At 43.6% G+C, this 22389-nt stretch overlaps 1 protein-coding gene across 1 annotated transcript in view; it reads left to right on the top strand.

The window, feature by feature from the left end:
* The window catches only part of FAXC (failed axon connections homolog (Drosophila)), a gene marked incomplete at its 5' end in the record, with an annotated part of 20773 nt that extends 2081 nt beyond the window's left edge, over positions 1-18692 (top strand). The window contains 4 exons of the mRNA XM_009572080.1: positions 3584-3780; positions 10791-11008; positions 16699-16815; positions 18409-18692. Coding sequence (XP_009570375.1) covers positions 3584-3780; positions 10791-11008; positions 16699-16815; positions 18409-18692 — 816 coding nt within the window. The remainder of the gene's footprint in view (positions 1-3583; positions 3781-10790; positions 11009-16698; positions 16816-18408) is intronic.
* Positions 18693-22389: the final 3697 nt, after the last annotated feature.

Genomic DNA, 22389 nt, shown 5'->3' on the forward strand with positions numbered 1-22389 from the left:
GAGCTCCATGTTGCTGCTTTTAGCTGTGCCAGCTTACACGGGCTTCAGGTGTTCGTGGGCTTACCGACCCCATGTAGGGTTTTAGAGGTATGTTTGGTGGAGCTCAGCTTACGACCTGAGGAGGCAGCATTTTTTGCGTAAGAGGCAGATTCTGTTTCTGTCCTTGTGTTAGGAGTATGGTGCTGTGTTCGGCTCTGGCGGACGGAGGAAGGTACGGATGCCGCCCTGGGATTAAGTGGTAGAGGAGCAGGAGGTAGCAGGAGAGGGGTTCTCAGTAGCAGGCAGCGCCATTCTCAGCTGGAGTTATGAAATTTCCTGTACTTGGACCGCCTGGAGACTTTTATTTTGTTCCCTCCTGGCTGTGTTACCCGTAGGACTCTGTAGGTGACAGAGTTATCCCATGGCCCCCCCAGCGGGCAGCGGGGTGGGTGTGTAGGGGGGTAATGGCCGGACGCAGGAGGAAACACCTTGCTTCCCCGCGCGCTGGTGGGGGCCGTGATGGAGAAGCGGTGGCACTGCGGGTGGCAGCTGGTACCGGGGCTCACCTCCGGAGACTTGCTGTGGTCATCACCTTCCCGGGGAGGGGCTGCTTCAAAGGGAGGGTGGTGAAACAGGGTGAAGAAGAGGCAGCGGGGTGGTCAGACTGCTTTTACTCTTTTGATTCCTTGTGTTTATACTTTATTATAGTGCATCAGACTATTGAATAACGTGCTGTGCCTTACGCAACATGCTTTAATGGCATGTGAGAAGTGGAATTGGGTGACATGTTCCTACCTTACTCTCATCTGAATTTCTCCCAACAGATGCGCTCTTGTAACGTGCTTACGTTTTCTTGAAGCTGCCATTCTAGGTGCAAGTTCTCCATCAAAAATAATTCGGGCAGCCCCACCCCCGGCTGGGGTGTCGTAGTACCTAGCTGTTTTTTGAAAATGTTTGATGCTTTTCTTGATAACGCTTGCTTTGAAAGAGCCCATTCTGGGTGCTTGTGGAGATCTTTTGGAGATCTTTTGGGTGTTCCTTGATTCCCTCACGAATATGAAGAGCTGAGTGTTTATGTAATCTGATAAGTAAATAGCACAGCAGAAACGTGCTGTTTTCATGCCAGGTCTGTGAAGATGGTAGCCTCCTTGGGAAGAGACGTGAGTAAAAGTAAAAGCATAAGCAGCAGTAATTGAAAACGTGAAACCTAATTTCTTCAGGATAGTACTATAAAATTACCCCAGAAGTGCCCTATGCCATTCTGTTTATAAATTCCTCTGTAAATGAGGTTCTGGGGAACTCTTGTTACTGTTGCTTTGCAGGCTGCAGGGCTGCAGCTCCGTTAAATGTACTATGAGGTATGAGGGGATATTTTGTTTGGTTGTTTTTGGTTTTTTTAACGATAATACTACAGCTTTTCCCTGCTTTGCAGCTGGAACAATTTTTAAGTGGAAAATTCATAAAATATTTGATGGCAATTAGTAGCAGCCATAAGGGTACCGAGGTTTCAAGCCTAAAAATACCTGTTTGAGAACAGTGGATACAAGAACAGGATAAAGGATTTGTCAAGAGACTAAGGTTTTCTCAGGTCATTGAAAGATGATTCCTATTTTGTTTGATAAACTGTATGTAAGGAAACATGAAAATCTTGAGAAGGCTTTTATAAGTTTAGGTAAACAACTTTCCTATAATAACTTTAGCTCTCGTTTGTGTTTTTGAGTGTGTAATATTAATGCAGTACTAACAAGCTTTTACGCAATGTATTTACATATATGTGCAGTTGAATAACAAGAACTTGCTTTTTTTCTGGGTTGCAAATGATATGGCCTACAGTAATTGCAATACATAATAAACACATCTTCAAGTCTAGTAGCTTCTGCAAAACATCAGTGTTTGTGCACAAGAAGGGAATTCTGATACTGAAAGGGCTTAACAAAGATTAAGCCAGCAATGCTCAGTGCCATGTAGACACACTATGTAGTTCTAGAAGAAGCTTATGATTCTGTAGTAAATTCATAATGAAAAATTATGGAAACCTATCAGTCAGTCTGAGTGCTGAAAGAGCCTTTTTGATGAAGGAAAGGTCTGGAAGGTGGAAGGATGGGGCAGTGCTCTTCTTTCAGTTTCAGGTGTTCAGCAGTTTTAGAGTTTCTCCCATGGACCAGAGTAGTAACCCTCATGTCACCCACACGTGCAAGTGGGTGGATTCAGTTGCTTTATTCACCCACGCAGGGATGCAGATGCAGTAGATGAGACATTATATAATCCGGTGTCCCTACTGTGCTATTTGTTTGGGCAGAAATCCCAGAAAAGGCTACAGCCAGAAGGCATTGTTTTCCCAGCAGTGTTACCTGTTTCGTCTGTTTTCATCCACAAGGGAAGAGCCTCCAGGAAAGGTCGCGCGTTTGTAGTGCGTTGCACGTCCGCATTTTGAGCAGTAGCCAGGATGCTGTGCTCTTAGACTGGGCTGGAGGCGCGTTGTGGCGTACGCTCCTTGCTGCGAGAGGACCTTAATCCATCTGTAGTGGATTCAAGAAGGGTAAATACTTGAGACCCAAACAGGTCAGTCCAGAACTGCTAACCCTGAACCTCCAGCAATTAGGAGCTAGATCCCGAAATGCTTAGAGTGACTGCCAGAGACTGAGCGCAGAGCCTTTATTGTGAGCCTTTATGATTCGGCTTTCTGAGCTAGGATTTTTTATTCATGAAATAAGACGATGCGAGGACAGGAATCACAAGAAAGGAAGAAAGTTCTGCCTTCAGAAGTAAGAGAGAATTGAAGTCAACTGTCTGATCACATTTTGAAAGCCAGCAATTCCTCTCGTGTTTGTCAGATGAGACATAAATTCTCTAATCTCTGTGTTTCATCTTCTCTAACTGTAAAATGGTGAAAATACATTGCTACTTCTGTGTGAGTGCTATGCTGAGCAGATATATCAGTATTCAGCTGTGCACTAGTGCTATACTGGTGCTGGGCTCTTGGAGACCCAGTTGTTACAAGTGTGTCTATGAATGTATGAGATTTCTAAGTTACGAAGTTGCAAAAGCACGTGTAAAGGCAGATTTCCCTCCTGCCCGGTGAAGGAACGATATGCCTTTCATTGTATGCTTATGATTGTGTGTGTTTTGTCCTTGGAGGTAATGCAGCTAGCTGAGTTAGGTAGTGAATTAATCTTTATAAAGTACTTTTAACGTGCAAAGTGCTGCTCTGTGCAAGAGCCAAATTTAGGTGTCAGTCCTGTGATTAAAAACCCGTTTAGAATAACGAACCCCATCTACTTGGAGATCCGAGCGTCTCCAACCCCTTAAATAACCTGGGTACTTAAATAATACTGCATCACATGGCATCCAACATAAAAGCGTGTAACACCTTGCAGGACCTGGAAATAATTTTATCTGAATTGTCATATAGGATAAAGTTGTTGCTCTGACTGAACAGCTACCACTAGTCTAGAGTATTAATTTTAAAAAAAAAAAGTTTGTTGGATAATGTTGCCTTTAAAAACACAGCAAAATACTTTAAAAGCTTTATTCTCATTGAAACAGAACCTGAAGGGCCTTTTTTGTCTGTATGTTTGTTTGTTTACTTGCTTTTTTTTCTTAGAACTATTTTGATGGAAAACTTTCCCCTCAAGGGAAGATGCCTTGGATTGAATACAATCACAAGAAAGTATCTGGCACTGAGTTCATTATTGACTTTTTGGAAGAGAAACTTGGAGTGAATTTAAATAAACACCTTGGTCCACATGAAAGAGCTGTTTCCAGAGCCGTGACAAAAATGGTGGAGGAGCACTTCTACTGGTAAGCTTGCATGGCAAAGCTGGCTGCATTCTTGTGCTGTCAGATCTGCCCCTGCGCTCGTGCTTGGATGTGAATGCTTATTTTCTCCTGCAGAAAGCTTGGGTACCCAATTATTAATTTCACAACTTCCTTCACCCTAGAAAACTGCTGCTTCTTTCTGTGTACGCTAGTATCAGACGGGGGTAGTACCCCTGAAAAGCTGTCATGCTGTGTAAGCAAGGTAAGGAGTCAGGCCCTTCGCCTGCAGCTTTGCAGAGGGGAGCAGCAGTGGGCTGTTCCTCCGTCCTGTTTCACGTGACCTCTGTATAGAAACAGCCTTGTTAATAAAGAGAAAAAAATCAAGATGCCTGAATACATTTGTGGTTTGGGGGGCTTAGGGGAACAAATCCAGCGTTTGTAGCGAATCTGGAATATTGTGTTCTTACAGTTACTGATTTTAATTATGTGTGTGTGCGATTACAATATGGATTATTGCCTTTCCTGTAACACAGGATATTCCTGTTAATATGTATTGTTGACAACACTGCCAGTTGATAGGATACAGTATTAGTCACAGTATCCTGAGAAGCTGAAGTATGTATATGAATGGAAAACATAAATACAACCTTGCTGGTACTTTATGCGTTTTACTGACACCTTTGAAAAGAATACCTGCGATTTCCCCTGCCACTTTACATTTCAGTCCTTTTTAAGTGCCTTTTTCAGTCTGGATTCATAAAAGTAGCAGGTGGACATGGCATCTTGGATGCTGCATTGGCTGCCTCAGCAGGCACAAGGCTTTTTCCCAATAGTTTGCTTTCTAGCATGCATTTAAGTCCTTGTTGTACTAAGTCTTGCATTCATGTTGCACTGTTTTTCTTCAAAACAATGTGTGATTTAAATTGAATGCATTTACCTGCTTTTTCTTTCACCTTGTAATCGAAGATGAGCAGCAACATGTGTACATATAGCTCTTCAAGTAATTTTTAGTGTTTCCTGGGAACAATTGTAGCATTCAGTGGGCAGATTTAAATGATATGGTTTAGAAATGTAGTTCCTGCCTTCCAAGAAGTGTGACCTTCACCAGTTACACCCACCCGCAGTGCCATAGCCTCAAAAGTCTCACTCAAGTAGCCTGCAAATGTAACTTTTTTTCATTTCCCCCCCTCAATTATTATAGCTGCCAAAGGGAAGATAAGGCCTTTTAATCCCCTAATGCTCCATCTCCTTGCCTTACTGTCGGTTGTTTTGTGGTCCATAAACTAAACTGCTTTAAATGTAACATTACTGATGACAAACTTATACCGCTGTTGTGTCTCAATTACAAATTGTGCTTTCCTCTGTGAAGATGTTGTCTGTCCATCGAGGCTCCCTCTGAGCTGACTCGGCACTGCTGGGCATGACACAGGGGAGCATGGGGGACAGGTATTGCACATTCAGGCTCTGACCAGGGAGGTGGCATTGAAATGGGTGGGCAAAGCTAGACCAGGTAAGAATAGAGATGTGCGTGCCTGGCTGTATAACCCTTTTGCATTTCCTGTTTAGTCACACAGTTGAGTTTCCCTAAGGCATATATTTTTGCTGCAGTGTAGTAAAATATCCAACCGTAAGCCTTCCTGTATGTCCCTGCTGAGTAGCTGTACCAGAGGCTTGCTACGTTGGTGAGGTTACACCATGACAGTTCTCTGTACTAGGCAAAGCCTGAGCATCGCAGTTGTGATGTTTTAATTCCTGGTAACAACTTTGACCATCCTGTAGTTACACTAAAATAAAATCAGGCTTTAGTTATGTAGAACCGCCTTTTTCCCTGACAGCACTGCATCTGTGGTTGTGGGATCCCTTCACATTGGTCCTTCAACCTGTCCACTTCCCACCAGAAGCTTAGGGTTTGTTCATGGTGTCCTCAAGTCCCATGGTGAGGAATTTGTAACAGTGATCGCCTTTCTGCAGAATAAGGTTTATAAAATCAAGCCTCCAAAGCAGTGATGTAAAATGTGATTCATACCATTTAATTGCCAGTGGCATGCAAAGTAGCTTCATCATAAATAAGTAATACTGTAGTACATTTATTGACCAAAGCAGCAAAGTACATCCTGTGGTCTGCTGTCTCTGGATGGAGCTAATCCTGGTGGGTGCTCAGCATCTCCTCCTGAACTGTTTTACTTTTGCCGAGGTAATTGCTCATCTTCACCAATTAGTGCCTCTTACAGGTGGAAATTGCTGCTCTGGCTGGAGTTGAGAGCAATGCAGGGCTATTGTGAACCTCAGCCTCTAGACACTCTGCCTCCGTCCCAGGCTGCGATGCCTGGCAGGGGTCAGGCAGAAAAACAGCAAGCGAGTGAGTGTACCTATTTTAGTGCAGGGATTAGAGCATCTCTCTGAGATGCACAAGACTGATTTGGAGCTGGCGCTGGAGCTCCTGTCCCTGGAGAATGCCGTAACTATTAGGCTTTTGCTATGTTTAAATCGGCAAAAGAAAAAAAGTCTGCTAACCTGAATGGTTTTGGGCCGAGTCAGCAGGGAAGAGATGGGAGCAGACTGATTTTGTGGCTCTTGCCCCGGGTCCTGGATCTGGTGCAGACCTCTGTCATCTGCTGAAGGCTTGTCCTGGGTTGCCTCCACTGCCTGCAGCGACCCGTGGGCCCTCAGAAACCAGCAGGGCACCCACAGCCATCTTCAGGATGCGTTGAGGATGCATGGAGTTTTTGGTGATCTGCAGCAGACCTCTCTGTAAGACGGGCTGGAGGATGTCAGGTTCTCACGTCCTTCTGGCGCTGGCACGCTGGCCTTGGCGGCACTGCCGGCATTCAAACCAGGCAGCTCCTGGTGCCGGGAGAGCTAGCAGTTGCTGCCAGGTGCTTTCTGGCACTTCAGTCTCAGGAGAGGGATCTCAGGTCGGTGACACTAATGTGCTTAGTGAGAACCTAAAGCCTTGAATATGCAGCTTAACCAAACTAACCCGTTAGATTGGTTTAGCTGTATTGTCAAACACAACCTTAGTGATTTATAAGTGTGTGTCTGTATACACACACATACGTATTTAACTCATTTCTTGCTTTGTCTTTCAAGAAGACCATGTAAACATCACATATGTGATGAGTGCTTGAAGTACAGGAAAAGCATGGTGTGAGAATACAAATGAATGTGACTTTGGTCAGTATTCAGACTTGCCATGTGTTAAACATAAAATATGTTTATAATATATATATTTAAATACATCAAGCCAATTACGGGAGCGACATCTTTCCTGCTGTTAACAATGATGAGGCCTGAATGCCACTGGCAGCTTCAAAGCCAGTTGCTCTGGGATGGCGCACAGCAGGTGGGGTTTCTACAGCTGATTGTGGAATGAATTCATTGTAATCCTTTTGTATATCAAGAAATTCCACTCTGCACAGGTTCAGATAGGAAAAATAACCCCCAGTTCACATCCTTGTGAACACCTTCCCCTTGCCTTGATGTTCAGACAGTTTGGGGATAATCAGGCAAGCCGCTGTTGATGAGTCACTTTCTCCATCTCCTCTCCTGATTTATGTATTGAGGCCAAAGCTGCTCTTACATTTAGACTTCAGATTTGCTTCACTCCCGCAGCATTGCTCTTTAACGCATTATTGCTTTATTTATACTCTAAGACTTGTACAGATGTGCTGGCACAAATGGGAATGTTAATGTTTCCCAAAATGCTCAGTTCAGGCCAATATTTAAAATAATTACGTCATCCTATAAATACTAACTGCAGTTTAAAATGTATAGTTATGCTGAAGTAGGTTATGTAGACTAGCCGATTTCTGACATTTTCTAACCTTTTGTAATGTTAAGAATACTCTAGTAATGTAGTCTGAGCAGAGGGATGATGGGTGGGATTAAATGCAGAGGAGCATGTTTTGATAGGAAGCACAGATTAATGAACCTTTCAATAAAATTATTTTAACAAAGTGCTTGTAAAGCCAGTTTTAAAAGTGCTTTTAACTGTCTCTCTGAATCGGAGCCTGCTTTTTTCTTTGCCTTTGCGTGCTCAGAACCATAAAATTTTAGGAGTAAACTCTGTAGTTGTCTATTTAGCTGCCGTCATTGCCCATGTAAATTTGAGATTTGGGACATCTGACAACTTTACTCATTCAAAGTGACAAGAAGGTGTCTAAGATTGTGCTTGACGGTTTAGCCTGAGCAGGACTACCTAAATCCTGTGCAGTTCTGCTCTTCCTGTGTTGCTATCCTGATCATGAAACACTTCGTCTGATCTCTGCCTTTTCCAGACCCAAAGACCTTCTGCCCCAGAGCAAGCAAGTGAGCACTAGGAAAATGTGTTTTTGCTTTAAAGTATAGGCTAATTAGCTTTGTGGGAAACCTTGTTCATCCCGTCTCATGAAATTAAAGCCATCCTGGATGTGGTTGATAATTCTTGGTGCAGTGCCAGCTTGCTGGTGTGGTTGGAGTGAACAACAGCGATGGCAAGTCTATAGGGCCGAGTTAGTCTTGTGCGACTGGGGTGACTCTTAAAAAATGCTGCAGCAGAGGCTTCTCTCTTCTTTTTTGGTTTTGTTTTGGCTTCTTTTTCTTGTTGTCGCTTTCCGTGGCCAGGCCTGTTGTCCTAAAGCAACTAAGTTGTGTTACAGAGCTGCCAGGTGAAGCTGGTCAGGGCCATGCTGGGGAAGAAGGGTCTTTGCAGTGATACACACAGCAGTGCTCTCAGAGAGCAGGTTTTTCTTAGCTTATTCAGGTAATAAATAATAACTTACAGATACAGATAGTATTTGTAATTATTCCCAGTGTCCGCATCAAGACCAGAGTTTTTCTTCCCGTACAGAGCTGTGCCTGCCCAAGGGACCTTGTCCTTTCCCAGGCCCATTAAACACGACTACTGAAATGTTCTGCTCTGTGGAGTGCCCTTATGCTCTCAGCCCATCCTTCTTAAATCCTATTTTACCTTTGTTCCTGGAGCAAGGCAGTCTCACACCACATCTTCTAGCCAAAGGTAATACTTCTGGAGTTTCAGTAGCTGTTTACTCCTGTGCTCGCTGGCTTCACATTCCCCCTTTTGTGCTGGTGCCTCTCGCTAAATCTGGCTTTGTTTCGAACTCCAATGAGTTGCCCAATGATGCCTTGATCCATCCATTTTGACAAACAAGGATTGTGCAGAACACCCCTGTTCAAAGAGTGGTACTGAAGCATGTGAAATGTCCGTGGGATGCTTTTGTCATATTAATACGGTGCAAGAGGTTGTGGAGAAACCTGTTAAGGATAAAAGCCATCAGAAACATAGCAGGTGCATTTTTGTTCTTCACTGTTCATGCACTTGCAGCAAAACCTGCACATGCCTCACTGTTACTGACTTTAATGAAATCAATTTGAGCAGAAGACATTGTCTTGCAGTGGACAATTTTTAATAGAATTAAAATACCTTTCACCCGCTCTGTTGGGAGCATTCTAAATTTGAGCTGTAAGTGGATTTTTTTTCAGCTGTTATGCCAAATATTCTCCTTTTACTGCATGTTATTAGTAATTCAAGTAAAGAATCTGTGGAAACTTGAAGTTTAGACTATTTTCCTGGTGTAAACGTAGTTGTTCCCTGATGGTACTGCTGAATTCAACTTCTGTTCATAATATACAGGAGTTTGATAAAATGTACATTTAAAAAAAAATTCACAGGAGTTCTCCAGGAGATGCTGCTTTGGTTTTTCTTCTTTCTTGAATTAGGCGACCCATATCAGCACTAAGGAAATTATGTGCAGTTAGAAATGTGTACAATGATAAAACTGAAGTCATATTCCAAACTGAAAAAATTGAGCTGTAATTATATTGGAAATGGAAACATTTGATTATTAAGTTAATATAATTGCGAACATGAACTTGCAACTTTTGGTATTTCAACTTTTCAATCTAGCTTCACTGGTTTATTTTGTCTCCATGAGCCTGTTTTCATATGATCTCAAATATGTAAATCCACTTGTAGATTTTTCAGTTTGGAAATTGCTACAAACATAATGGAATATGGGTGTCAGCTCCCGGTGTTTCTGAGACCCTGTTGGCTTCATATGTTTGTCATGTCTACTTTGAGGTGTCTTTAGTCCTTTTTCCAACATCCCTTGAACTTGGTGACAAAAGTCATATGGTCTTTTTGGTTTCTTTATAATGTCAGAAGATGCTAGATATTAAAAAAGTTAATGTTTCTTTTTTCATAAGTTTCTTGAGTAGCGACAGCAACAAATCAATTTTTTGTTTGCCTACAATATTAGTAAAGAACAAAAATTCATGTAGGAAACAAAAATTTCAGCTGGTAAGACAAATTTTATAAAAAGACCTTTCAAAATAACATATTTGCTATTCAATAAAGCTGAAATACAGTCTGAAATACAACAAAATCCTTTAGAAATGTCTCTCTCATAAAATCAACATTTTGAAGAGAGGAAAAAATACAGGAGAAAACTAACTCAATAACCACCACCCCTTCATTTTTTAAATTTTATTTTTCAAAGAGTGTGTCATTGTTAGTTTCTGAGTAGAGCAGAGATCTTCTGAAAATGACTGCTACAATATTTATGTTGGGACAAAGTTACTGCTTGGCTAAGTTTCAGCAGTATAGAAAGCAAGGAGAACAGGTTGGTGGGAAAGACTGGTTTCTTTGTGGGCTGTTTTGTTGTTGTTTTCCCCAGGTTTGTGCAGTCAATCATCTTTAGCTAATAAATCCTTTTGTCACTTTTGGCCCTGCATTTTTGTATGCGAGTTTAGCAGAATTCTGCAGCTTTTATTTTATATTTCAGTGTGAGTCTCATTTTTTTCTTGAAGTGAGTCATGATTTACTGAGAGAATAAGCACTGGGCAGTCTGCGTAAGTATTGCAAAGTCAGTTTTCTCTGCTGTCACTCTGAGTTGCGTCAGGGTCTACTCTTTACTGGAAACTACCTCTCCATCAGGACAATGAGCACTCAGCGTTAAGAAAGCTCGCTGCCTAACCTTTGTGCGAGCCTTTGCAGGGTGGTGATGGGCTGTCTGGGTATTGCACTGCTGTAACTTATTTTCGCATCCTTCTAGGACTTTAGCTTACTGCCAATGGGTGGAAAATCTTCACGAGACGCAAAAGATGGTTTCACTTTTTGGCCCCTTCAGCGACTTGCTGAAGTGGATCCTCTGCCATCTGACCAAAGGGATCGTGAAGCGGGAAATGTACGGCCATGGCATTGGCCGCTTCTCAGAGGAGGAGATGTACACGCTGATGGAGAAGGACATGCGGACTCTAGCAGGCCTCCTAGGTAATGTACAGCGAGTTACGCGCGTTCTGTTTGTTCACAGCTCGCTGTCCACAGAATGAAATCAACTGCGAGTACTTCCTGGCAGCTTGATTGCGTACACAAATAATCTCATTTTGTCAGTAGGCAGAGTCCGCGCTGCTGCTGTCATTCAGTGCCATCCTCTCTCTGGCAGGGACAGTGTTTCTTTCCCCGCTGTTTGCTACCGAATTGTGTCTCTAGAGGGGTAAGTGGCTTTCTTCTCTGAGCACTGGGTGTGTGTAGCTAGAGGAGCAGAACATGGCCTGTGATTTTTGGAAGAACATTTTGCTATGTGAATTTAGGAAAATGTAGCATTTAGTTCTGTGAATTAAACCTCTTATAGGGGGAGTCTCATTTTTTCTTCATGGAAATCATGGCTGTTTGATAGATCGTTATGAGGCTGCCATTTGAAAACCCTTTGCAGATGTTATTTTGATGAGCTGGACTTTGTTGTATTGGTTGGTGTTAGCAGTTTTATTTAAAGCTGCTAGTAGGAGATGGGTCTGTGTTGCCAAAATAGGTGGTTTTAGGCTTCTTGGTTGTCATGGGTGGATCCCATAGGGTCTTAAGGTTGACCTCACTTAGCTAGAACCACGAGCCTCATTTCTGTTGTGTAGCTCGGGCTGAAATTTGCACCGGAGCTGTCTACACTGTGCTTCTGGCCTTGCAGTCTGTTGAGAACTAACCATATTGTGCTTCTGTGTAAAATTTGCATTTTGAGGAATTGGTTTGGGGCAGATCGTGACTTCCCTTGAGCTTGTGTCTCCCTTGTGCAAGGAACGAAGAGAGATGGTACCTGTATGGCTGCTTGCTCCCTGTTATGATCGCTTTAAAGAGGTGGCTGAGTGGAGGGCAGGAGGAATGCCTCCCTGCCCTGTGCTCCGGAGGGAGGACATACTGCACATGCTCTAAATAGGTAAGTGTGGAGTGGATGGAGGGAGCAAGGTGAGGAGAGCTCAGCAGAAGGCAGAAACTGAGTGCTTGCTGAGAAAGGGAAGGACGAGAGATGCTTCTGGACTTCCAAGGTGTTTTGGAAAGGAAGATATTTGCAGAGGACCTAGATGGGGCTGAGTAGAGTTTTCTGTCACTTTGGTTTCTGAAACAAACCTGCCAAGTTGCTGGATTGGGAGCAAGGTGGAAAAAAGACTTGCGATGCATGGGCACAATGGGCAAGGGGGAGATTTGTTGACAGCTCCTCTTCTGTCAACGCTTTCTCATGCTGCGTTTTGTTTGTTAACAAAAAAAGTTACCTGTTCTAGTGCCTCTTCAAAGAAAACCTGGATTTGGAGCTTAAGAGGTCCCTTTTCTTTCTGGGCGAGGAAGGGAGGGAGCAGCTCATTTTAGAAGAAGAGGTCTGGGCACATCTGCTGCAGAGCTGTGGCCAGCTCAAGGTACCCTCAACTGTGGGACTGCTGTTGCCGTAGCTTTGAGGTTGGCACCGTGTAGCTCCATGTACGTTGCAGAGAGGAGTGGGGGCTGCAGCAAGTTCAACCTATGACTTGGGAGCTCAGCAGAGCCTCCTGGTTCTGGCTAGGAAACGCTGGCAGGCTGAATGGAGCAGCAGTGGATATGTCTATGCTAAAGTCATCCCCGTCTGCCAAGAGTAGATGTAGCCTTCAAGAGAAAACTGAAACGTGTTCCTGAGTACCTGTAAAAGTCTCTTGGTTTGCTTATTTGAAGTCTGCATCCTTCTGTCTCTGGAGTCTATACTGACTCAGATTTGTAAAGTTTCGAGTTCAAAGGGATCATTAAATCATCTGGACAGATCTCTGTGAATCAGACTGCTTGGTTGCTGTTTTGAGGCCTGTGTCTTTTTTTCTGGCTGAAGCATGTCTTTCTAAAAGGCATCCAGTTTTAATTACGAGATTTCAGCAGGTGGAGATGCCACCACTTTCATTAGTAATTGGTGGCAGATGTTAATCGCCATCAAAATCTGTTCAAAATCTGACCTGTTTCAAATCGGATTTTGTCCGATTCCAGCCTGCAGGCAGATGCCTCTCCTAGTTCTTCCTCCCTCCCTGGGTGGCCTGGGTCATCTCCTTGTGAAGGTAAATGCTATAATCAAACAGTCTCTTACTTTTGTTTTTGATGGGAAAAATCACTGGAAATCGTCAAGGGTTAAGGTATTTTTTCACTATATCAATTTTTTTAATTGTATGATACATACGTTATCAGCAGAAATTTTATTTTTACTTCCAGATTATTGATGAGAATGTTGTGCCTTGTGTACTTCAGAAAGCCTTGATGGGCATCTGCTGTATTCCCGTTATTTTACTACATTACCAGCTGAATATTGTACATTTTTTTCATCTCCCCCTCTGAAATGGATGTCAGATTAGTCAGTGTGCGTTTACTTGAATCATTATATTTCCCCTTTTGATTATCAGTGCGTTTGTCTACTTTTCTACAATTGCCTTGATTTTTCACTAACACCAGCATGCTCAGGTTTTCTCCAGCCAGCTGTTCATGGTTGTGGCCTCCAAGTAGTATCCTGGGATGGGGACAGGAGGTGCCATGAGGACTTCCAGCCTGACTGGAGACTCTCCTGTTCCACAGGGGGAAGGAGAAGGCAGTCAGTCAGCCTATTGCCTGCACAAAAATCTTTGTGAGATTCCCCTCCATGTATATGTGCCCCTATATTTTCCCAGAAGAGGAAGCAGTTGGGATTTTGGCTGTTAATTGAAGGGCAATCTTAAGAGCTTAAAAAGGATGCCTATCATGCAGAATAGCTGCATATACCAAACTGTAGCTGTCAGTCACCAGGCATATCAGATTAATTTAATACTCCCCATTTTTTAACAGAGACAATTCACATGGGAACAAGAATAACTTCTAAATTCCAAGAGCTGCTTCCAGAGAATGATAACTTGGCAGCTGCCAGGTCTTGTGACACTCATTTTGACACTCCCAGTCACATCTTGGGTGCTTTTTCTTCTTTCTTTTTCATTTTTGAGAATAATTTTTCCTTCTCCCATGTACCTATTTCCCTAACAGACTTCTACAGATCTCTTATAAATGTGGAAATTGGAACTAATCCTCCTGTGATGGATCAGCCTGCCCCGCTGGTATCCACTTGCTCTCTGTCCTGCAGTCTTTAAACCACAGATGTAATTTCCTTGTGTTGTAGTAGTTTCCTACTGCCTGGTAGTAGTGTAAGGCAGTGGGGGGAACTGGGCATATGAACTAGCAATATATAAAAATATACATTTTGGTAATTATTTAAAAGATGCAAGTGAGCGAGCAGTGCCCATAAATGTTAGTGCCCTTTCAGCTGTCTGCCTGCCTCAGGTTTTTGGGTAAATGGGAATTTTGAGCAGGGAGTTGCAGGGCAGCAGCTGCCTGAACTGGCTTTTGAAAAGCATTTGATGTTTTGTGGAGGGCAGGGGGGCTCAGAGCTGAAATGCAGAGGTGGGACTAACCTGAATGCTAGCCTCTAATGCTAGTTCAAATGCCCTGCAGCAGCCTGCGTGGGCTGTATGTGCTGCTGTGGAAGGGTGCAGGTCACCTGCCAGCCCTGTGTCTCATAGATCTGTCTCTTGCCGGGGTTTCTTGACCCAGTGCTGAAGTAGCTGCTTTTGAATCCTCTGGTGCATGCATTCATAAATAGCAGAGCTGTGTGCTCTCAAATCCCCGGCAGTACAAATTTGATCCAAGTCCAGTGTGACCAGGTGACTGCGTTTCTGCTGGATTAGCCAGGCGATGCAGCGAGGTGTTTGAGATGATTAGCACTATGGCAGCCTTGATACAACAGGTGCTGTGTAATCTGGCATAAAACTATGATGATGACCAGATGATACCTGGTCTCAGAAAGTCTTCTGGAAAAATGTTGCACTGGAAGTTTGGGAACGGATTGGAATTGGTAGAAGGAAATGTGCATGGAGACTGTGTCATGCGGTGCAGGGTAACCTAAAACCAGATTTACAGTTCTGTGAACCACAGCTCTATTTCCTCCTCTTCCCCTTTGTTTCCGTGCACCTGAAGGTGCAGGTGGTGTGCCTGGGGAGCCGCTCTGTTGCAAAAGAGCAGGATGGTTCAGCCCTCACTCACTGCCTGCCTTAGTTGTAGTAAGATGGAAATGGCAGTATTACTTCCCAGCACATTGTTATGGATTGAGTCTCAGTCCGGTTGTATGGTGCTAAATTCCTAGTGTTGGCATATAACTGTGGTTTGGGGACCAATTTTTGAGCTGTGTTTGAGATGAAGAATGCTAGACATCACATAAATACTGAAAAGACACAACATTTACCCTGTACATAGTTTTCAAACCATAGATTGATGCGACCATGAAAGAGCTGGGGAGAGTTACCTCCATGTTAAAATTACATCTGACAGGCTAGAGGAGGTTGTTGTTACTGGTTATTCCTGAGGACTGCTTTGCTATACTATAGTACAGGTGGATGACAGCATTCATTGTACTGTAGTCTGGAATTTGATGCATTTTGCTGCTGGACAGTTTTTCTAAACTCACTCAATAATCCTAACATTTAATAACGTGCTGAATTACAGGCAGCTTATATTGGGCAGGGGAAGAATGCCCTGGGGAGATGGGATAACTGGATTTGGCGAATTCGGTTACGTACCACATTTCACAGTTTATAGCACTTTGGGCCAAGGCAGAGACAGTACAGCCATCTAACCTGACCTCTGCGATACCGCATGTTTCACCTGCGTGCCCTGTGTGCGGTCTTTGCTCCAGGTCTTGTGCCTGTGATGAGGAAACAAGTTTATACCGGGTGTTTCTTTGCAAATGGTGGCTTTGAAATGTGATTTTCTTCCCTGTCTTAGATAGTTATCTGTCTGTTTGTGCTGTGGTGGCCGCTTAGGGCTGTCATGGCGTTGGGATGCCCAGAGAGGTAAGCAGAATAGCAGTGCGGAGCAGACATGTCCCTCCTCTGACCCTGGCCAGTCCCAAGCAGCTGCTGTTTCACTTGCCTGCCTGCGTACCTGCTGTCCCTGCCAGGTAGAAACCAGTGTTTGGGGGTTGGGGCACTGCGCTGGTGGCGTGTCAGAGGAGCTGTTCACTCCTGCCCATGGCTGTGTCCTCCTCCTGGAGATGCAGGTCACTTCTGAGCAGTCGCTGCCAGTCTGACTGGTGCATCGGTTTCAGCCTGAACAAATGGTGGGAGAAGAAAGCTTTGGGTATGACTTTGGTTTTTTTGTGTGATCAGATCAGAAACCTGAAACTGGATCTGTATGCATAAGAGATACCGGGTGGCCAGCTTCCTTCAGCAGGTGCATTCGTGATTTTGGACCATGGTTGAAAGATTTCGGGTTTACACCAAAGGAGAAAATCGTGCTGCACCTGCTGGCTGCAGAGAAGATTTCAAATGCAGCAGAACTAGTGCAGCGTGTATGTGCTGCTAGCTGCGATGAGCGGAGGAGGTTATTTGGCCAGTGGTGGCTCTGTAATTGGCCTAGTTATAGAAGTGGTGAGCACAGGGGAAGCTGCAGTAATGGATTTCACCTGCTGAATCCTAGCAACAGCTTTTGAACTATACTCAACGTTGAATCCCTGTCTTTGAACCAGTGAACCTTTTCAGCTAAATGATTTCAGTTAAAAAAAAATGCTAAAAAATGTAACCAGGGAAATTTTTAATTTTTTTTTTTTTTTTTTTTTTTTAACTGGGGAGAAGTGACATCCAGTTGAGAAATGTTTGCTGTTGTATTTACAGGTGACAAGAAGTACATTATGGGACCAAACGTTTCCACCGTTGATGCCACTGTCTTCGGGCATCTGGCACAGGCAATGTGGACACTACCAGGGACTCGACCAGAGAGACTAATCAAAGGTAAGAAAGCTTAAGTGATCTCTGATGAAAAGCTCTTGGTGGCATTTGCCGTGTTTAAACTTGGAGCACCTTGTAAGGGCATTTGAAGACTGCAGCAGCACTTCAACTACATCGCAGGCTGTTCTTGCCTTTGAGGTAGCATTTGTGTCCTGTAATGTTTTCTTTTAAAATTCTTGTTTGTTTTCTCTTTAATGTTGTACACAGTAATTGTTTCTATTTCTGTACTTGATCTTTTCCCTGTTTAACATAGCAAAGACTGAATGCCTCTAAGGAATGAATGCTTGGTAAAGTGTGAGAAGACAGAAGCACGGCCATGAGCCAAATTCTGCTGAACTGAGTAGTTTCATTGACAGTAGAACTGCAAGTGCTATTGTCCCGCTGAAATTACAGCCTTTGCTGTTATTGAAGATGCTGGGCAAGGAAAAAGTCCAGCCTGACTTTGGAGTCACTGTGGTTTTGCATGAATTGGAAACCAAGATACTCCTTCCCTCCACACATTTTTTTTTTTTTCTTTTTTTTCTTGTGGGGTGGTACAGGCATGTGAATTTGTATCCCTTTTCAGAATGAAACCAGCCACTGTGAAGAATGGGAAGAGCTAAGAAGGAAAAGGATGTGAAATAGGTGTAAAAGGAATGAATCTGACCTGTAGGTCTACTCTGTGCAAGAGAGAGCTACTAAAGCAACAGTTAGGAGGCGTAGTCTTGCTCGTTATTAAAACTGTGAGGGGAAAAAAAATACTTGAGATGAGGACATAAGTATTGTCTTCCCCTTGATGTCTGGGGAATCATGGATAAAATTCTGAAGGGTCCAAGGCTTTCAAGAAGGAATACTATGTTTGTTGAACTAATTTGTCTCTAATGAAAATAAATAGATGGTCATAGATGCAAATACCCAAGCAGTATGGATGATTCTCTGTACCCATCCACCTACTCATGCTGTTGTTAAGTGCAGGTTTTACATAGCCATTCCCTTTAATATGCTATTATTTCTTTGTTCTTTGAAGTTTTCTGTAATTTCTTCTCTAAGCACACTCTAAGTATACATGTATGTATAAACATAATGCATCAGGTACTAAGGCTAGGAACATTAGGGGTGAGCCAGTGACCATATAAAACTTTAAAATGTGAATTTATTTTGCAGACAACGCTGCCATCTGGTGGTGCAAAACCCAAATTCACTGTATTTCAGTAAACTAGTGTGTATATAAAGGATCAAATTCTGTCTTTAGAAACCAAGTTTCTACAAAATAAGAAAGAATTTTACTATGAAAAACTTACAGTATTAGTATCTTGTCTTCATTTATTTCTGTAGAGGTTGAATTTGGGATAGTTATTTTGCTACATGCATTTATGTTCGTTCCAGTGTAACCCTTCTTGTTGTATGTAGGTTAATAATAATGTGTATTTTAAGTTACATGAAAGTTACAAACAGAGCTGCTACGAGGATTGATGGGATCTTGCAGTTTTGAAACCTCTTTGTAAAGAACCTGCACAATTTATTTCCAAACAGTGCTAACGTGTTTCTGCATCAGTAGGTGAGTTAGAGCATTGTTGACTGGATGTATTTACTGGAGTCTGTTGTGCTGTGTTGCAGGTGAACTGATTAACCTTGCTATGTATTGTGAAAGAATAAGGAGGAAATTTTGGCCAGAATGGCACCATGATGATGATAACACTCTGTATGAATCTGAGGAAAGCAGCGAAGCAAGCAAGACTTACTCCCCTTTGCAGGACTTCAGTTTTTATTCAAGGACAGAAACATTTGATGAGGAAGGGAACAGTATTTCTCAAACCCCTGACACAGATTACACTGGACACTCCCTCTTTGATTCGGATGTGGACATGGATGACTACAGAGATCATGAACAATGCAAGTGATGTGTACAAGCATCTGCCATTTTGCAGACAAGCTGTTTCTTGGGATCAGTCTGATTTATTTTCTCCTCCAGGTCAGGAAGAGGTTTATACCACTTTGGAAGAGACCATTGTGCTTGACTCAGCTGTCACATGCTAGCTGGACTATTTCAACCTTATTTCATTTTGTGTAACTGTTCAGGTGGAACCATGGTAAACAGTTATTTAAAACACATATGGGCAAACTGGAGGTCCAGAGGGCAACAGGACCTTTCAATCTACATTTTTGTTCGCGTTCAAAACCAGATCCCGCAAACAGGTTGGACAGACCTCTGGGAAGTGGAGCATTTACCAGAGCTGGTTTGTGTTGATAACTTATCTTTACAGGAATAGGTTGAGGACAAAAATGGAAGAGGCATGACTGGCACGTCTTTATCCCATGGAAGAAAATAATTGATGCTGTATTGATTTGGCAGAGTTTTGGGGGGATTTTATTTGATAGCTACTCGTACTCTGGGTGCATACGTTATTACAGTGTCTGCAGGAAAGAACTGCTCCTAATTCTTTCGGAGACAGTCAAGGAAGGCAGGAGGAAAACGTATTCCTACAGAAAGGAGCTTTTTAGTGTTTCTTGTTCTTTGCAGAAGATTGAAATCGCTACTCTGGAATATTTTTATTCAGAAGGGAAGTGTCAGTTTTAACGTATAATCTCCCAAACACTCATCTGGAATGTGTGTTGGCCAAAGCCTGCCTCAAGCATCTAAATTTCTTCTGTGGTTTTGAATTATTATTATTATGTTCTTACTTCCTGCCACTGGCTGTTGTCTGCTATTGCTAGGCAAGGCTAAAGAATTGGGATTTGTTACTAAAAATCTGATGCGTCTCAGCAGTGGGTGCTTTGTGCTCTTTACCACAGACACGTCAAACCCATGAAGCTTGCAAAGCGATTTGGGGTATTAGTAGGTGTGGGGTGCTGTGTAAATGCAAGATGTTGGCCCAGGCAATCACATGCTTTAGAGCTGCCTAGAAGGTGCTTCCGTGGGTGCTGGCACTGTGCTGGCTTGCAGTGCACAATCCCTGAAGCCAGTGCACGGGAGGCAGTTGCGAGAGGACAGCTGCGTCAGCACCGCCGTCTGTGGGGATTTCCAGGTGCTGAAAGAGTGACCAGAACTGATTTTAAGGCACCTTTGCTAGCACATCCGTCAATCTGGAACCCCAAATCCAGAATGATTGCACAGGTGCTGACATGCTTTGTGTTCGTATTTCCCTAAATGCAGGTTAGGGGTGAGAATGAATCCATTGGATTTACTCACCAGTTTGAAAGTAAACATGTACATCAGTGTTGCTTGGCCATGACTAGTTGGTTTTAAGTAGAGATAAGCATATAGAACATAGACACAGCTGTGGTATTTGTAAACATGCATATAAAATCGGGTATTTGCCCGCAGACTTTGGTGGTGGCCCGTTTAAAAATATTTTAATTACGACTGTCTCAATGAGTTTCAGTTAGATGAATCAGGATCCCGCAGCAAAATTTTTATAATGTATTCGTTGTGCCATATGTTATGGAAGCAGACAGGGCAGACAACTGCTTTAGGATTTTAATTGGTAGTCCTAATAGTCTAGAGCTTGAAATAACTCCAGCTTTCAAAGAATACCTCTCCTTCTTGGATCGTGGAGTGTCTTCTGCAGAGAAGAGCACTTGCTCTGGGGAAACACCGAGCTAGCCATGGCTCTGAAAGCAGGGGGACACACGTCTGCAGTGAGCTCCCAGGTCTCTTCATGCATGGGAGCCACCGCAGCAAGAGCTGACAAGTTTGGTGTGGTCTGAGACGGGTGTGAATTTGCACCTGTTTCCTCAATTCCCCAGGCATGTCCTTGGAGCCATGTTCCAGTCAGTGGTCTCCGTTGTCGTGGGCAAATATCATTTGCAAAGTGAACCAAAACTGAGAAGGAGGAAGATACCATCCAGTTACTTGGGACCCTTCTCAGGAAACTAAACACAGGAATAGGGCACAAGAAGATAAGTCTTGGGCTTGAAAACACCGAGATGATGGCCTGAAATGCCTGTGAAGCTCATAACTAAGTCAGGGCAGATGCTGCCTGCGAAGATACAGGTATTGGTATTCTGGATAAAAGGCATCCACATCAAAAAGCTCCTCTTTAAAAACATTTTTGTGTTGGAAATTCTGATGGAGATGTTCTCATTCATTTACCCATGCGTGTTTGAAGGCTGTGCTTTCTCCATCTTTTCAGTGTTGGAAGGGTGTGCTTGCAGGTATGGAGGCTCTGGCTGACAGCAGATAAGTCCCAGCTGTGAGTCACAGTTATTAAAAGACCAGCCTGAGTTCAGCAGACACTGTCACCTCTATAATTTCAGTGGGCTGACAGATCTGTCCGTGACAGTGGCCCTTGTGACATCCCGAAATGCAGGTTAACCAGAAGTCGATGGTGTCATTTTACCCTTCCGTCTGTGCGCAGCCAGATTTGGATTTTGCGTAGCTGGGCGTGGAGACGGGAGACGCCAATGCAGTGCACAGCCGGCGTTGCGCCACGGCCCCGTTCTCCAGCCGGCACCCGGAGCTGCTGGCGTGGCAGGGCAGGTAGAGCCGGTGCTGCCGCACCACAGCATGGGTACCTGCGCCGAGGATGTAGGTGCCACGTGGGGCCACGGTTATGTTTGCACCCAGCGGTTTTTGCTTTTCTTGTGAATAATCAGCATGCCTCAGCGGAGGCTGAACCTCACCCTGACCGGCCAGGTAACGGGCTTGCCCCTGGGGAGGGTGAAGAAGAAAGGATCGGAAGGGGTTGCAGAAGGGGAAGTGGCTTTTGGCTTTTTGCTGTCGGCTGAGGTTTTCCAGGGTTTTAATCAGTGAGGTGAATGTAACTTGCAGCTCGTCACATGCCTTCCCTTTCTGAGGGGCTACTCAGGTTACTTCAGAGAAGTTAGTTGGGAGAAGTTAGTTGGCTTTCTCCTCATGACAGCTACTCTTGATAAATTCTGTGTTTCTGTGTTTGGCCGTGTTTCAAACGAGAGTTGAAATTAGGAAACGGCATCTCTTTAGGAATTTATAGGTGTAGTATTTTGTCCAGCTTTGGTAGGAAATCCTGGTGTTTATTTATCCCTTCCAGAAACAAATACTGACTGTTAGACCTGTTTAAAAGGATTTAATGACAACTTTTTGCTTTTGGAAGCTGGTCTTGGTAAAGTGTCTCGGGGGTGGGGGGGGTGGGAGGAGATGTTTAAAAAAACCAAATAGCTTTTTTAACATCTGTGAAAAAGTGTTAATTAATTTTGGTTTGCATGGGGAAAGAGGAGAAGAGTTTTCTTCAAAAAACAACAGATTTTTTTTGACTTTTGAAAATTCTGCTAAAAGTCTTAGTCCTGCAGTGGGTTCTCTCCCTCCCCCAGCCATCTCCATTTTTTATCTTAGTGCTGAGGAGCAGAACTAAAATAGTTGGAGAGCATCTTTATTTCCTCTTGGTTTTTTGGTTTTTGTTTTTATTTTTTTCCCCCTCACTGATCAAAATTGCAAGCAAGTCTGTCATAGGGAAGCGAGAGGTCCTGGCCGTGCTGCTGATGGGGGTCAGGGACATCAAGTGTCTCTGCAGTGGTGAAACCTGGGACAGCCACGGGATGCCGACTGCCTGGCGGGCGAGCTGGGATGGCCGCTTCAAGCTGGAGCTGGAGGGCGATGGATGCCACAATGTCATGTCTGAG

This window comes from Fulmarus glacialis, unplaced genomic scaffold, assembly GCF_000690835.1.
Source record: "Fulmarus glacialis isolate BGI_N327 unplaced genomic scaffold, ASM69083v1 scaffold15812, whole genome shotgun sequence".
NCBI lineage: Eukaryota > Metazoa > Chordata > Aves > Procellariiformes > Procellariidae > Fulmarus > Fulmarus glacialis.